General features: G+C 52.1%; 1 protein-coding gene across 18 annotated transcripts in view; it reads right to left on the bottom strand.

Annotated features, from left to right (window-relative positions):
• Window positions 1-17,241, bottom strand: part of PCNT (pericentrin) — a 122,299-nt gene that overhangs the window by 64,416 nt on the left and 40,642 nt on the right. For all 18 annotated transcript variants that reach the window (XR_010138901.1, XR_010138902.1, XM_063720941.1 and 15 more), the window contains 2 exons: window positions 13,828-14,282; window positions 10,258-10,813 (listed from right to left, as the gene is read on the bottom strand). Coding sequence is in view for 16 of the 18 variants with exons in the window: in XM_063720941.1 (XP_063577011.1) it covers window positions 10,258-10,813; window positions 13,828-14,282 (1,011 nt within the window). In the remaining 2 variants the exon portion in view is untranslated. The remainder of the gene's footprint in view (window positions 1-10,257; window positions 10,814-13,827; window positions 14,283-17,241) is intronic.

The raw sequence follows: 17,241 nt of genomic DNA, 5'->3' as shown, positions 1-17,241 counted from the left end.
TCATGCTCAGACACAGTGGATGGGCTCCTCAGGCCCAGCCAGGCACAGATCAGGCGCTTCCCTCCTGGCACCCACAGTGTCAGCCTGTGGGGCCCGAGCGCAAACCTCTGCACTCCCCGTGCCCAGCAAAGGATGTGGCAAGAGTCCAAGGCTGAAATCAGTGGTCCTTTGAACATCTTTCTGAGCCACAGACTACTTACTCTCTTTGGACAAAAATCTCTCATAGAGGCCTACTGTATAACAATGAGAAAATCAAACTTCTGTTTGAGGCCAACACGGGAGCCCAAGAACATTGGACACCCCCACAGCCTGGGGAGCCTGTCCTAAGCCCCAGGCGCCCCAAGCTATGCCCCACTCAGGAGCACAGCTGGTGCCACGCTCTAGCCCCGCGGCCTCCTGGATCCCAGAGTCACACACTGCAGACGGATAGGGTAGAGGGCAGGCTCCACAGAGAACCCCGGCCAGGGAGGGCCAACATTGCACGCAGCCCACTAGGATGCCCGGGCACAGCAGACAGAGGCGGCGCTCCCTCCACCCACTGGCAGCTGGAAGCTCCACGTGTCCAGTCTTGACCTTCGCTTTGTTTCAAGGCACAGCACCACCCGCAGGTACCGCCTCGCACCCAGGGGAGCCACCCTAACCGTCCACGCTTGGCCCTGTCCTGCCTGCACACTCTCAGGCCTTCGGCAGACCTGCAGAGGACATAGGAGGTGGTGGAGGCCAAATGAGGCGGCTCCCCGCAGGGGGACAGCCCCCAGGAGACACTGGGCAGGGCTGGGCAGGTCACAGGCATGCAGGCCCAGCAGTGGGACGGCCAGTGCCCCACGTGTGATCCCTCAGGCCCAGGGCCTCGCCTCGGCCGCAATGTCGAGCAGAAGCGTGCGTCCTCAGCCACCTCCTCAATCTGACCGGGCCGGCTCAGAGGAGGTTTTCTTCCTGCAACCGCCTGGCAGAGGCTCTAGCCTGGAATAAAACTCTTTAAATTGACCATGTTCTAAGTTGTGAGGTCAGTATCAAAACAGATATTTTAAAAAAAGTTATTTTCAGGTTTTTCTAAAATCCACACAATTACAGAAAAATATCACATATGTTTTAATCATAAGTAAGTGGCATGCACAGAGAATACCAATGTCAGAAGGCAAAGACATTCAATTGAGGATGCATTCAGGACATTCAAACGCTATCTAAACCAACGTTAATATTCTCTTAATATTTAAAATAATTAACCTATGAATAGATTTGGGTTTTCAATCCGAGAAAAGATGACACCGCCTTGAGCACCCCACACCGGCTGCATGCAATTCACTTCTGCACTCAGCTCTGTGTCATGTTACCAGCACAGGCGGGGCAGGGCAGGGCAGGGCGGGGGAATCTTATGGGATACATATTTCTATCAAAAAGAAATCAAGCTTACGTTTTCAGAGGACTTTCCTCACAACCAAACTCCCAAGGGCGGTATCCCGGAAAGTAATCCAATCACCCCACAAGCGTAGGTCAAGTCACCCTGCTGACAAGTGACTGCTGTTCCAACAGGTGCAAAGATATTTGAGGCTCAGATAAAGCATCGCCGGAGGGGAAGAACAGGACATCCCAGCTATTCTGAGACAATGACCCAAAACACTCCCATCAGGGCTTGGCAGGGCTCTGTGTAAGTTTTTTTTTTTTTTTTTTTTTTTTTGAGACGAAGTTTCGCTCTTGTTGCCCAGGCTGGAGTGCAATGGCACAATCTCGGCTCACCACAACCTCCGCCTCCTGGGTTCAAGCGATTCTCTTGCTTCAGCCTCCCGAGTAGCTGGGATTACAGGTATGTGCCACCACGGCTGGCTAGTTTTGTATTTTTAGTAAAGACAGGGTTTCTCCGTGTTGGTCAGGCTCGTCTCGAACTCCCAACCTCAGGTGATCCACCCGCCTCGGCCTCCCAAAGTGCTGGGATTACAGGCGTGAGCCACCGCGGCCGGCTTGTGTTAAGTCTTTTCACGGGGTAAAGCCTGAGGAAAGACCAGGAGACCAGGAGAGGAGTGGCCACTATACAAGAAGCATTCTCACCAATCACAGGCCTGTGGATCTACCAACACGCTTCCAGGAAGGAGGGAACAGTGACCAGCATCACAGGAACAAACAGATCCTGATGTGAGCCAGCCAGAAGAGACTGGCATGTGGGCTGGGCTTGTGATGAAATGCAGGGATCGCTGTGGATGTTTTAGGTGAGAATGGATCACGGTTATGCTGTATTGGGGGAAAACACCTCCCTTGCAGACACATGGTGTCTTGGATTTGCTTCTAAACAATCAGGAGGAGAGGGGGACTGATGTATTGAGTGTGTACTCCACTAACCAGCGGGACTGGGGGCTTGCTGAGTTATTCTATTTCTGCAAATGCTGCCATCTGCCCCAAAAAACATAATATAAAATAAACAGTACATCCCACCTCCCCACAGCCCAATTGTTTTCTTCTGTGAAATCAGCTACACCAAAACAATCACATAAAAGAGTATCTGAGTGGCTGGGCGCAGCGGCTCACACCTGTAATCCCAGCACTTTGGGAGGCCGAGACGGGCAGATCACAAGGTCAGGAGTTTGAGACCAGCCTGGCCAACATGGTGAAACCCTGTTTCTACTAAAAATATAAAAATTAGCCAGGCGTGGTGGTATGTGCCCGTAATCCCAGCTACTCGGGAGGCTGAGGCAGGAGAATCGCTTGAACCTGGGCAGCAGAGGTTGCAGTGAGCCAAGATCATGCCATTGCACTCCAGCCTGGTGACAGAGCGAGACTCCGTCAAAAAAAAAAAAAAAAAAAAAAAAGCTAAGGCTGGGCGCGGTGGCTTACGTCTGTAATCCCAGTACTTAGGGAGGGTGAGGCAGGCGGATCATGAGGTCAAGAGATCGAGACCACCCTGGGCAACATGGTGAAACCCCATCTCTACTAAAAATACAAAAATTAGGCATGGCGGCGCATGCCTGTAGTACCAGTTACTTGGGAGGCTGAGGCAGGAGAAACCTTTGAACCAGGAAGGCAGAGGTTGCAGTGAGCCGAGATCACGCCACTGCACTCCAGCCTGGAGACAGCGAGACTCTGTCTCAAAAAAAAAGAGAGTGTCGACATGCACATCTTCAGCAGCAAAGTAAAAAGATAACTTGTACCTCAACTAGAAAAATAACTGCAAAGACGCTCTAGGAGTATTCTGATAATAGTCCGGGCCAGGTGCAGCTCACGCCTATGGTCCCAGCACTTTGGGAGGCTGAGACAAAAGGATTGCTTGAGGCCAGGAATTTAAGACCAACCTAGGCAACACAGTGACCCCATCTCTACAAAAAATAAATCAGCCAGGCATGGTGGTGCACATCTGTAGTCCCAGCTACTCAAGAGGCTGAGACAGGAGGACCACTTGAGACCAGCCGTTCACGGTCGCAGTGAGCTGTGATTGCATCACTACCTTCAGCCTGGGCGACAGAGCAAGATCCTCTCTCCAAAACAACAACAACAAAAACAGTCACCCTAGAAGAACAAAAGTACAGGTTAAAGGACGCAGGGGACACACAATTTCAGAAAATAAACACCTCTTTGTGCTATGCACAGATAAAACTGACAGAATTTCTTTAGCATGAGTCCTTGGAAAAGCGAGACAGAATCTGACTTTTCCAGAGAAGACAGACCCACACGATACCCAGCAGGGTGCAGGTCTCAGGGCTGTGCCTCAGAACTGAGGGGCCGTGTCCACACTGGGCAGCACCCAGAGCTGTCCATGTGAAGAAACAAGTCAGTTCTAACCTCAGAATCCGGCGCTGCATCACCCATTCTCAGGAGCAGTCCCTCTTCACCAAGCAAACCTTTCAGGTTCAAAGCCTTACTTTATGGCTAGAAATGAGATCTTGGCATATCCTTGTTTAAAACCCCCTTGAAACCGTATGTACAAAAACAAGTCACCTAAAATTTGCACACGATGCTTCAAATAAATTATCAATTATTTCTGAAGTTCTCCAGACTCCAACCTTCCCCCCACAGAAAGGCCAGAAGATCGGACAGACCCAGAAGCAGGAGTACCCCAGGCATTCAGCCTGCAGGACAACATGCAGAATGACATGTGCGCATGTGCTGTCTGTGTGTGTGCATGTGCTGTGTGTGTGTGCATGTGCTGTGTGTATGAGAATGTGCTGTGCATGTTCACATGTGCTGTATGAGCACGTGCCGTGTGTGTGCATGTGTGCGTGCTGTGTGCAGGCATGTGCTGTGTGTGACCATGTGCCATGTGCGTGTGTGTGCCTTGTATTGGCACATGTGCCGTGTGTGAGTGTGCTATGTGTGTGCATGTGCTGTGTGTGTGCTGTGTGCATGTGCCTTGTATGGGCACATGTGCCGTGTGTGCTGCGTGTGTGCATGTGCTGTGTGTGCTGTGTGTGTGCTCATGTGCTATGCGTGCACATGTGTGCGCGTGCATGTGCTGTGGGTGAGCATGTGCCGTGTGTGAGCACGTGCTGTGTGTGTGTGCCTTGTATGGGCACATGTGCTGTGTGTGCATGTGCTGTGCGTATGAGCATGTGTTGTGTGCACGTGCTGTGTGCACATGTGCTATGTGTATGTGCTGTGTGCGTGCATGTGCTACACGTGCATGTGCTGTGTGTGTGCACATGCTCTGTGCACGTGTTATGTGTGTGCACGTGCTGTGTGTGTGCCTTGTATGGGAACATGTGCTGTGTGTGCACATGTGTTGTGTGTGCGCACGTGCTCTGTGTGTGTGTGCATGCCTTGTATGGGCACATGTGCTGTGTGTATGCTGCGTGTGTGCATGTGCTGTGTGCACGTGCTGTGTATGTGCGTCTGCTGTGTCTGCATGTGCTGTGTGCGCATGTGGTGTGTGCGTGCATATGCTGTGTGTGCATGTGCTGTGTGTGTGCATGTGCTGTAGCTGCTGTGTGAGCATGTGCTGTGTGCGCACATGCTGTATGTGTGCATTGCTGTGTGCTGTATATGTGCATGTGCTGTGTGTGTGCACATGTGCTGTATGCATGTGCTGTGTGTGCGCATGTGCTCTGTGTGCGCATATGCTGTGTGTATGCATGTGCCTTGTATGGGCACATGTGCTGTGTGAGTGTGCCGTGTGCATGTGCTGGGTGTGCATGTGTTGTGTGGGCGTGCATGTGCTCTGTGTGGGCATGTGCTGTGTGTGCAGTTACTGTGTGCATGTGCTGTGTGCTATGTGTGTGCGCACGTGCTGTTTGCACGTGCTGTGTGTGCACGTGCTGTGTGTGCTACATGTGTGCACATGTGCTGTTTGCATGTGCTGTGTGTGCACATGTGCTGTGTGTGTGCATGTGCTATGTATGTGCTGTTTGTGTGCACATGCTGTGTGTGCGTGCACGTACTGTGTGTGCACACGTGCTGTGTGCACATGTGCTGTGTGTATGCCCATGTGCTGTGTGTGCGCATGTGCTGTGTGTGTGCGCATGTGCTGTGTGTATGTGCTATGTATGTGCTGTTTGTGTGCACATGCTGTGTGAGCGTGCACATGTGCTGTGTGTGCACATGTGCTGTGTATGTGGTGTGTGTGTGCATGTGCTGTGTGTGTGCATGTGCTATGTATGTGCTGTGTTTGTGTGCCTATGCTGTGTGAGCGTGCGCATGTGCTGTGTGTGTGTGCGCTCATCATGCAGGCCAGCAGGCGGGGTGGTGGCACCTAGATGGGGCAGGCGCATGGGTCCACAAGTGGGGAGACCTTGCTGCTTAAATGCAGTCCTGCATGGATGCAGAGAATCAAGACCACAGCAGGTGGCAGGGGACCTCAGCCAGGCCCCTCCACGGCCACCTTGGGAATCCAAGGGGGATTCCGACTGCTCGGTCTGGCTTCTTCTGACACAATTTGGTACCAGTGCTTACGCATATTCTGACACACAAGATTTTTAAAAACTGAAAAAGTAACTACACTGGCCAGGTGCAGAGGCTCACACCTGTAATCCCAGTGCTTTGGGGAGGCCAAGGCGGGAGGATCACTTGAGCCCATGAGTTCAAGACCAGCCTGGGAGACAAAACAATAAAAATTAGCAAGGCGTGGTGGCACATGCCTGTATCCCAGCTACTTGGGAGGCTGAGGTGGGAGGACTTTTTGAGCCTGGGAGGCAGAGGTTGCAGTGAGCCAGGATCGTGACACTGCACTCCGGCCTTTTTTTGAGACTCCGTCTTCGAAAAAAAAAAAGAAAGAAAGAAAATAAACCATACTGTGTGAGGATTTCTTTCTTTTTTTCCTGCAGCCTCAGATTCCCGGGCTCAAGCAATTTTCTCTCCCCAGCCTCCCAAGTAGCTGGAACTACAGGCCTGCACCACCATGCCTGGTTAATTTTTATTTTTTATTTTTATTTTCATATATATATTTTTTGAGACGGAGTCTTGCTCTGTCACCCAGCCTGGAGGGCAATTGCGCTATCTCAGCTCACCGCAACCTCCGCCTCCCAGGTTCACACCATTCTCCTGCTTCAGCCTCCAGAACAGCCGGGACTACAGGCGCCCACCACCATGCCTTGCTAATTTTTTGTATTTTTAGTAGAAACAGGGTTTCACCATGTTAGCCAGAATGGTCTTGATCTCCTGACCTCATGATCCGCCCGCCTCGGCCTCCCAAAGTGCTGGGATTACAGGCGTGAGCCACCACGCCCAGCCGATTTTTATTTTTAGAAGTGGACTCTTGCTATGTTGCCCAGGCTGGTCTCGAACTCCTGAGCTCAAGAGATCCTCCCACCGTGGCCTCCCGAAGCCTTGGGATTACAGGCATGAGCCCCAAGCCCAGCCCATGTGCAGATTCATAAGAGCAAGTAAATGTGCTCTGTGTCCACACAAGCCACATCCCCTACACCAGTCCAAGCTGGGATGACCCCTCCAGCTAAGCGTGGCCTCCCCTGTCAGCCCCCAGGCTCTCCATGCCCCTCCTTATGCCATCATCAGCTGGCAGGCACCCCTCACTATCCCCCCAGCCGCCTAGCGCCACACCCAGGATGAGCCGCAGCCTCCCCGACCCCCACACCTCCCAGGCTCTGAATCGCCTCCACTTTGTTTTTCATCCAGCTGCCAAGTAGCCTTTAGGACAGATCTGTGGTCGCTCCACAGACCACTCACTGCCTGCGGACCAGACCAGAACCCTGCCCTCCAGAGGCCCCAACAGGAGGGGAGGCCAACCAAAGACACCCCCCACCAGATGCCCACCCCTGCAGCTGCCTCGCTGGCCAGGTGCACTGACACATCTGCCCCCATGAAGCTGCACCCTTTGAGCACAGACCCCACAGCACGCACAACCCAGTGGCTCCAAGTGTACCCGTAAGTGCCTCAACGCTCTGATGAAGACTCAGGGCAGAGAAGCCCGGGAGGCACCCCTGTGGGAACCACACATGGAGCTGCTCACCTGCACAGCCCCCCCGCAGCACCTCCAGCTCCCCCAGCACCCCCAGCCCCTCCGGCTCCCCCAGCTCCTCCAGCTCCGCCTGCTCTGCTTGCTGCTCCTGCAACTTGGTAGCGTACATCTCTGAGATCCTGCAGGGCCGCTTGGTGCTGACGCTCCAGGAGCAGGACCTCAGCACCCACCCTGTCCAGGGCTTTGGTCCTCTCTTCCTCCAGCAGGTGTCTCTGATTGCACAGGGCTGCGACCAGCTCCTTCTGTCCAGGAAACATCCAGACGTGCCACATCCCCAAGCAGGGCACGGAAGGTGCACACGCTCCACATGCTTCCTCTGACTAAATCAGGCCATGGTTTGAAATACACACTTCATGTGTGATATACAAGTTCTTCCTTTCTGAATATTCTTTCAGAACTTCATTTTCTTTAAACCAAACAAACCAAAAAAACCTAATTTTAAATCCACAGCTTGGGAACAAGTGCTATTCTCCAAAGCATCTGTTTGCCTGTGATCAAAACTGGGAACGAAAGGAAACTGAAGCTGGCATCTGAGGACTGGCCTGGAGGGCAGCTCCCAGCAGCATCAGACCCCTGTCTAATTTTGTCCAGAAAGACAACATGGCTCCAGCTTCTCTCAAGAGGCACCTCCCAAGCTGGGAGCAGTGGCTCATGCCTGTAATTCCAACGACCTGGGAGGCCAAGGCAAGAGGATCTCTTGAGCCCAGGAGTTCCAGACTAGCCTGGGCAACATAGGGAGGGAGACCCTGTCTCTTAAAAAACAAAAAAGAAACAAAACACATCCCCAGGACTCCCTGACACGTGGTGAAGACAAGGACAGGACACAGAGGCCTGAGACAGGCAACTGACTGCACCTTGCTCAGGAGAGCAGGGGAGCCTGAACATGTTCTGCTTTCTAGGAATTCCCCCGAGATCACATGCTCAGACCACACAAAACAGACAGCCTGAAACATAACATGAAACCCTCACAGCGATTAAAGGAGGTTCCACTTTTCTCCTGTTCTTACACAGAGCTGAAGCAAAGCAAACAATAAGCCAATGCTTTGGAGCCTCACAACCGTTCCCCACAGTCAGGGAGGAAGCCCTCCCATGGCACGCTGGTATCGGGAAATCAACGTGTCCACCTTATCCAAGCTGGCAATTCCCTAGTTTATAATTTGGAACATGTACTTCTTAGATGTCTGACAAGGTATTGATCTGCCAGAACAGCCATTTCTACCTGCCTCATCAGCTCTAGACCATGCTCCATCCACTCTGCAGCCAGGCCTATGCATCCCCTTCCTGCAGGGAGACAGGCAGCCCCAGCGGCTCCGCATGCTCAACAGAGCAGACCCATCTACTTCAAGGTGAGAAAACCTCAAGAGACCTCACTGAGGGCAGAGAAAGCACAAGGTGTGTGTGATAAGACAACATGTGTCCTTTCCTGAGTCACAGGCACTGCAGGTTCTGCAGTCGGGCGCCAGCCCAGGGGAAGAGGGACTTCGCCAGAAATTCTTCTTCATGATAAAAACTTGAAGTGCCTATCAAATGAACCATCACTGCTTTTTTTTTTTTTGAGACAGAGTCTTGCTCTGTCTCCCAGGCTGGAGTGCACTGGTGCGATCTCGGATCACTGCAAGCTCCGCCTCCCAGGTTCACATCATTCTCCTGCCTCAGCCTCCCAAGTAGCTGGGACTACGGGCGTCCGCCACCACCCCCGGCTAATTTTTTTTTTGGATTTTTAGTAGAGATGGGGTTTCACCGTGTTAGCCAGGATGGTCTTGATCACCTGACCTTGTGATCTGCCCACCTCAGCCTCCCAAAGTGCTGGGATTACAGGTGTGAGCTATTTTTGTTTTTTTTTTGAGACAGGGTCTCACTCTGTTACAGCCCAGGCTGGAGTGCAATGGCACAGTCTTAGCTCACCCTGCAGCCTCAACCTCTTGGGCTCAAGCAATCCTCCTACTTCAGCCTCCAAAGCAGCTGAGACTACAGGTGCGTGCCCCCACGCCCAGTGAATTGTTTTTATTTTTTGTAGCCCACAGGCTGGTTTCAAACTCCTGGGCTCAAGTAATCCAACTGCCTCAGCCTCCTAAACTGCTGTGATTACAGACGTGAACCATTGTGCCTGGCCCATCACTGCTCTTGAAATGTGGCAAAAGGGTTTTATTTCAGGAAACATCAATAAAGGAGGGGACCAAGGCTCTGAATATACAACATGACCATCAGATCTTCCCACAGCAGCCTGGAAACCAAGTCTGCTGCAGAGGTGCCGGTCAGCCTTGAGGAATACTCCAAAGCCCACAAAATCTCACACCAAGGTCTAGGCCCTCCCACATATGTACGAGAGCAAAGCCTTTAACAAGGTGCCTGTGATCAAAATAACCCTTCAACTCAGTGTTTTAAAGCCCAGCTCAGGCCGGGTGCGGTGGCTCATACCTGTAATCCCAGCACTTTGGGAGTCAAGGCGGGTGGATCGCCTGAGGTCAGGAGTTCGAGACCAGCCTGGCCAACATGGTGAAGCCCAGTTTCCACTAAAAATACAAAAATTAGCCGCGCCTGGTGGCAGGCGCCTATAATCCCAGCTACTTGGGAGGCTGAAGGAGGATCACTTGAACCCAGGAGGCGGAGGTTGCAGTGAGCCAAGATTGCGCCACTGCACTCTAGCCTGGCGAAAGAGTGAGACTCCGGCTCAAAAAAAAAAAAAAAAAAAAAAGCCCAGTTCACAAAGAGACCAGAAGTCCCCACTGACCTCGGCAGCCTGAGACACACAGACACCCGCACAGGCACACACAGCACGCACGCAGACATGTGACACGCGGTGGAAACACACAAGCAGCGGGGAGAGGCCTGCCCTGGGCTGGGGCAGGGCCCTGGCTCCTTACCTGGTGTGTTCCCTGCAGCTCGTGAGCCACGGTTCCGGCAAGCTCTGTGCTCGCTTCGGTTCGCAGGCGGTCCCGCACAGACTGTAGCTCCCCGTCATGTTTCCGCTTCAGTTTCTCCAACTCTTGAGTCAAAATCGTTTGGTGAAGACAGTCCTTTTTCCGCAGTTGTTCCTCAAAGTCTGCTCGTAAGAGCTCTAGGGCCTGCCTGTGCTCCTCACGGATGGTCTGAAATTCAGACAGGTAACAGGATTCCAAAGAATCAAGGCTGGACAGATGTCTGGTCTCCAGAGCGCTGAGGTCGGCAGCATGTTTTGTCTGCAGTTCGGCCACACGTGCGGCCAGCAGAGCCCCCTGCTTGCTCTCTAAGGAGGCTGTCAGCTCGCCCAACGCGGCCTGGTGTCTGGCCTCGAGCTCCGCTGTCACTGACAGGAGCCGCTGCTGGTGTCTCTCCTGCAGGAGCTGCAGCTCGCGGGCGTGCTGCTCCTGGGCCTCCTGCAGGAAAGCATCTTGTTCAGCACTGAATTTCTCGGTGATCTCTTTACGTTCCTCTAAAAACCTGTGGCAACAAAGTGAACACAGGACAGTTAAACACGCACCAGGATGCACGGACCCTTGCAAAAGCCAAGTCAGTTTCCCACAGGAAACGCCACTTCAACTGTTCAGGTCATCGTTTCGGAATTTTAACTGCTCTTACTACTTTTCCCTCGACCACTAGAAACAGTAAGTGGGAGAGTGAAGGGGCCCCACGAAGCCAGAGGAGCCCAGAGGCCAAAGGCCAAAGCCATGGGAGCCACCAGGTCACAGACCACAGGTAGGAACCAGCGCCCTCGGCAAGAGACGGCACACACATCCCCGCCAGAGCCACGCACAGCAGACACAACCAACCTCCCACTCACACCACGGCGTCCGAGCCAGGTCCCAACCAAGAAGCCCAAGGCAACCTCTGCTCCTCGAAAGGGAAGGGGCACTGCCCGTGGGGGCCCATGGGGAGGGCGAGGCCTGAGAACCCCACGGCAGTGAATAGAACCCCATGGCAGTGAATGAATAGAACCCCATGGCAGTGAATAGAACTCCATGGAAGTGAATGAACAGAAGCCCAGGGCAGTGAATAGAACCCCAGGGCAGTGAGTGAATAGAACCCCACGGCAGTGAACAGAACCCCAGGACAGTGAACGAATAGAACCCCATGGCAGTGAGTGAACAGAACCCCACGGCAGTGAATAGAACCCCCATGGCAGTGAATGAATAGAACCCCATGGCAGTGAACAGAACCCCATGGCAGTGAGTGAACAGAACTCCAAGGCAGTGAGTGAATAGAACCCCCATGACAGTGAATAAACAGAACCCCACGGCAGTGAACAGAACCCCATGGCAGTGAATAGAACCCCACAGCAGTGAGTGAATAGAACCCCACGGCAGTAAACAGAACCCCACAGCAGTGAAGAGAACCCCACGGCAGTGAATAGAACCCCACAGCAGTGAGTCAACAGAACCCCACGGCAGTGAGTGAACAGAACCCCACGGCAGTGAACAGAACCCCAGGGCAGTGAACAGAACCCCAGGGCAGTGAACAGAACCCCATGGCAGCGAATAGAACCCCATGGCAGTGAATAGAACCCCATGGCAGTGAGTGAACGGAACCCCACGGCAGTGAACAGAACCCCATGGCAGTGAATAGAACCCCATGGCAGTGAACAGAACCCCATGGCAGCAAATAGAACCCCACGGCAGTGAGTGAACGGAACCCCACGGCAGTGAACAGAATCCCACGGCAGTGAATAGACCCCCCCCATGGCAGTGAACAGAACCCCAGGGCAGTGAATGACTAGAACCCCATGGCAGTGAACAGAACCCCACGACAGTGAATAGAACCCCACGGCAGTGAATGAATAGAACCCCATGGCAGTGAATAGAACCCCATGGCAGCGAACAGAACTCCATGGCAGTGAATAGAACCCCATGGCAATGAACAGAACCCCATGGCAGTGAATGAACAGAACCCCATGGCAGTGAATGAACAGAACCCCACGGCAGTGAATAGAACCCCATGGGAGTGAACAGAACCCCCATGGCAGTGAATAGAACCCCATGGGAATGAACAGAACTCCATGGCAGTGAATGAATAGAACCCCATGGCAGTGAATGTACAGAACCCCACGGCAGTGAATAGAACCCCATGGCAGTGAATAGAACCCCATGGCAGTGAACAGAACCCCATGGCAGTGAATGAACAGAACCCCATGGCAGTGAATAGAACCCCATGGGAGTGAATAGAACCCCCATGGCAGTGAATAGAACCCCATGGGAATGAACAGAACCCCACGGCAGTGAACAGAACCCCATGGCAGTGAATGAATAGAACCCCATGGCAGTGAATAGAACTCCATGGCAGTGAATAGAACCCCATGGCAGTGAACAGAACCCCATGGCAGTGAATGAATACAAGCCCATGGCAGTGAACAGAACCCCATGGCAGTGAACAGAACCCCAGGGCAGTGAATGAATAGAACCCCATGGCAGTGAGCAGAACCCCAGGGCAATGAACAGAACCCCATGGCAGTGATCAGAACCCCATGCAAATGAATAGAACCCCATGGCAGTGAATTAAGGAAGTGCAGGGGGCACTCAGGGCCAAAGACAGAGGCAGGGAGAGTCCTCACAGAAGGACCTGCTCCCATCAGGAGGCCAAAGAGCCTGGAGCTGGAGGGTCCTGCAAAATGCCAAGGCCTCCAATGGGCGCTGGCGACACAGGACAGATGGCAAGAGGCACGGGCACCTCTGCGCCTGGAAGCCTCTCCTGAGGGCCTCCTTGGTTCAGCTCCACCACGAAGTGCATGTTGTAGCCTGGTGAGATGAGCGTCCTGCTCGTGTTCATGCAGCCCCGGCAACCTGAACGTGAGTTTCTCCAATTCCCGAGCGGGGCCCTGTGCAGCCCTGGTTGCTGGGGAAGGGCTGGGTGGGGCAGACAGATGAGAAGGAACGGCACAGCCCAGGGACTGAGGCTCGCAAAAAGGGTCAGCACCAAAAGGCAAAGAACCCAATCACTTTCTAAACCTCTTGAAAACTTCAAAGAAGAGTGTGTATGTTTTAGAAAAACATGCTTATTTTTAAAAATCACCTGTTTAAGTTAAAAAAACACAAAAACGCTTAGTAGATAAACTCCATGTCCTTATGACACCTATAAAAGAGGTTTAGCTTCTGCTGTTCAAATCTTAAAACACATGAAGAACAACAGAGACAATGACTGATGCCCGCCCCCAACACACACCCAGGGAGTGCAGGCTTGGGGGGCTTTGGGGCGGCGGCTGCCAGCCTGCCCATCCGAGCACAAAGCTGTCCCACTGCAGCCTGGGGGCTTCGGGACAGCAACTGCCGGCCTGCCCGTCTGAGCACAAAGCTGTCCCACTGCAATTAGGCTGAAAACCTAGAGCGCCACACCTTGTTCCAGCTCCCTCCAGACCTTTTCGCCCAGGGGAGCCCACAGTGCCTCCTCCCAGGAGCCTGCCCACCTTCTACCCTCCACGGTGTCTGGCCTCACAGGGACTCCAGATGGCGTCACCGCAAACCCACCTGCTCCGGGCCAGCATCAGCTGCAGGGCGCAGTCTTCCTTCACGTGGAGTGCGGCAAGCTCCCCATCCTGGGCTGTGGGCGGCTCCCGCCCACACTGGCTGCAATGCAGGGCGTCGTCTGAAGTGAGGTCCTGTTCCAGCTGCTGCAGGCGGCCCTGCTGCTCCGTCAAGGACCTCTCCAGATCCAGGATCTGGGCTGCCTGTTGGTCCTGAAGCTGCCTCATTTCAGCTTCTCGAAGCTCAAACTTGTTTATGATGGTCTGTTTCTCGGATTCAGCCTTTTCTCTCAGTTCAAGAAGCATCAATGTTAACTTCTCCTCAGCTTCCCGCTGTAGCTCCTCCTTCATAGCTTTCCAGTCCATTTCTTTTTTTTGGAATTCCTGTTTCATCAGCTCAGTCTTTTGCTTAGCATTATTTAGTTCCTCCTGGTGGTCTTCAACTAGATTGTGTTTTACCTGCAGACAACATAATTTCATTTAGGAGGAAAGATGCTAATGGAAGAGATTATTAGAAGAGACAACCCAAACCCACCTCTGAAGACAGGGAACTTTCACCACACACACACCCATTACGCTGCACACGGCAACGGGAATGATGCTCATGTTGATGACAATGGAAGAAACCTATAGTGGACAAATCTAAAACTAAATAAAATGCCTCCTACATCCTGGCACCGAGAACCGACTATTCTTTATCTCTGGAGCCTGTGGCCTCGACAGCAACCAACAACCGAAGGCAGCACACATCAGCCGAGCAAAGGCAGCAGCCGGAGCCTTCTTTGTTCAGATGAAGACCAGTGGCAGGACTCAGATAGGCTGCAGGCCTCTGTTAGGGGAACGCCAACCCCACAGACAGTGCTGGACCACTGCAGCAAGCACGACCGGATGCCCAGGAGGCAAAAGCAGCCGATGGTGCGATGCTCCCGATCTGTACAAGGTCAATGCCAAGACAATGAAAGACCTTGAGCAAGAGGTGGATGAACTGCAAGGCACACTGTAAAGGGATCCTGTGCAGAGGGGGATGAAAGAGAATGCAGAGGGCAAACATCCTAATTTTTTTTTTTTGAGACAAGGTCTGGCTCTGTCACTCAGGCTGGAGTGCAGGGGCACAATCACAGCTCACTGCAGCCTCGAACTCCTGGGCTCAAGCAATCCTTTATGGAGACAGGGTTCTGCATGTTGCCCAGGCTGATCTTGAACTCCTGAGCTCAAGGAATCTGCCTGCCTCGGCCTCCCAAAGTGCTGGGATTGTTACTGGTGTGAGCCACCGTGCCTGACTTCCTGACTTTCAAAGAGAAAGAAAGTAGGTCAATAAACTACTGAATTCATCAAAAAGAAACAAACAAAAAACCCAAAAAAAGGCATGTAAGATTGACCTCAACTCCTTATTTAAAAATTAAGTTATTAAAGTTTAGGGTCGTACTTCTGGTGATGCCTGTGCACCTCGCCAGACCAGCCCTCCAGAGACAACCACTACGAACCGAACAGAACATAAAAAAAAAACCCGAAGGCCGTGGAGAGATCCACAAGCAGACAGACCCTGGAGAGGGCTGGACACTCAGAAGGAAGAAACGGCACTGGGCCATTTCTCTTTTTCCAGCTTTTCAGTAAGAGTAATATCTCTCCATGCCCCATACACAGAAATCCCAAATCCCTCACGTGAGCCAGAGGAACTGGAGAGTGAGGGAGGAAAGAGAGCTGCAACACCTGGGAAGGAACCTGCCCACGTCTCAGGCCGACCCCGATCTGTACGTACGAGGGGCAGACTCCAAAAGCAAGCAAGCTGGCTAAAGCTACAAGAACTGAATTAACACCATGCCGCAGGCCAGCACAGACGCAGGGGAGCATGGAGTCTGAAGTCACCAGAGTGAACTGCCTGCGACAACAGAAAACCAACTCTCCAGAGGAGCAGGACAGAACCCAAGGTCTCCAAATCTATCACTCACAGTGTCCAGGATGCAACCCGAACCCAGCTGACCCATAAATAAGCAGGAAAATGTGACCCCTGCTGAAGAGAAAACACAATCAATGGAAACCAACACCAAGACAAAACAGATCATAAAATCTGCAGAGAAGGGTTTTAAACATCTTTAAATCCTGAACAAGAAACCTGTCACCTTAGACTTTTTTATGCCACAAAAATACTCAAGAATCAAGGTAAAATAAAGACTTTTCAAAAAAACAGAGAAAACGTGTGCAGCACAGCAAGAGATGCTGAAGGAGATCCTTCACGCTGAAGGGAATGACGCCAAACACTCAGATCTTCAGGAAGAAATGAAGAGCACCAGAAATGGCAAGTATAAGGCCATTTTTCCTCTTAATTTCTTTCAAATACATGTTTTCCAAAGCAAATCTCCTGACACTGCAGGAGGCGGATGTGATGTCTAGTCTATGAAAACTGCAGCACAGAAGACGAAGGGGAGGTGACAAAAGCACCTGTGCAGTTAGAGGTCACAGTTTACACAACGCAGCACCATGGTGACTCTCAGTAGACTGTACTGATAAAAGACAAGGTTAAGAATGTGTATTCTTTTTTTTCTCTTTTCTTTGAGACGGAGTCTTGCTCTGCCGCTCAGGCTGGAATGCAAGTGGCGTGATCACAGCTCACTGCAACCTCTGCTTCCCGGTTTCAAGCGATTCTCCTACCTCAGGCCCCCGAGTAGCTGGGATTACAGGCATGCACCACCATGCTTGCCTGATTTTTTTATTTTTATTTTTTTAGTAAAGACAGGGTTTCCCCATGTTGGCCAGGCTGGTCTCAAACTCCTGACCTTGGGTGATCCACCCGCCTCCCAAAGTGCTGGGATTACTGGCCTGAGCCACCGTGCCGGGCCAAGAATGTGTATTTTAATTCCTGGAGCAACTATTAAAAACATAATGCAAAGAGGAATAACTTAATAGTCAACAGATACATTAAAATCAGTTCTAGAAAATATTCAAATAATCCAAAAACACAAGAAAAAAGGAAAAGCAGAACCATGACCACCAGATGTGTCTCATAGAAAATGAACAGTGAAATGGAAGACCTAAATCAACCACATCAGTAATTACATTAAACATTTATAGACTCAGCACTGCAACTAAAAGGCAGAGATGATCAGAATGGATTAAAAATTGCCAACTGTGGCCAGGCGTGGTGGCTCACGCCTGTAATCCCAGCACTTTGGGAGGCCAAGGTGGGCGGATCACGAAGTCAGGAGATCGAGACCATCCTGGCTAACATGGTGAAAGCCCATCTCTACTAAAAACACAAAAAATTAGCTGGGCGTGGTGGCGGACACCTGTAGTCCCAGCTACTCGGGAGGCTGAGGCAGGAGAATGGCATGAACCTGGGAGGCGGCGCTTGCAGTGAGCAGAGATTGCACCACTGCACTCCAGCCTGGGCGACAGAGCAAGACACCATCTCAAAAAAAAA

The sequence above is a fragment of the Pongo abelii genome, chromosome 22 (assembly GCF_028885655.2).
Source record: "Pongo abelii isolate AG06213 chromosome 22, NHGRI_mPonAbe1-v2.0_pri, whole genome shotgun sequence".
Lineage (NCBI taxonomy): Eukaryota > Metazoa > Chordata > Mammalia > Primates > Hominidae > Pongo > Pongo abelii.
Note: the sequence above shows the minus strand (reverse complement) of the source record. Positions and strands in the feature narration are given on the sequence as shown.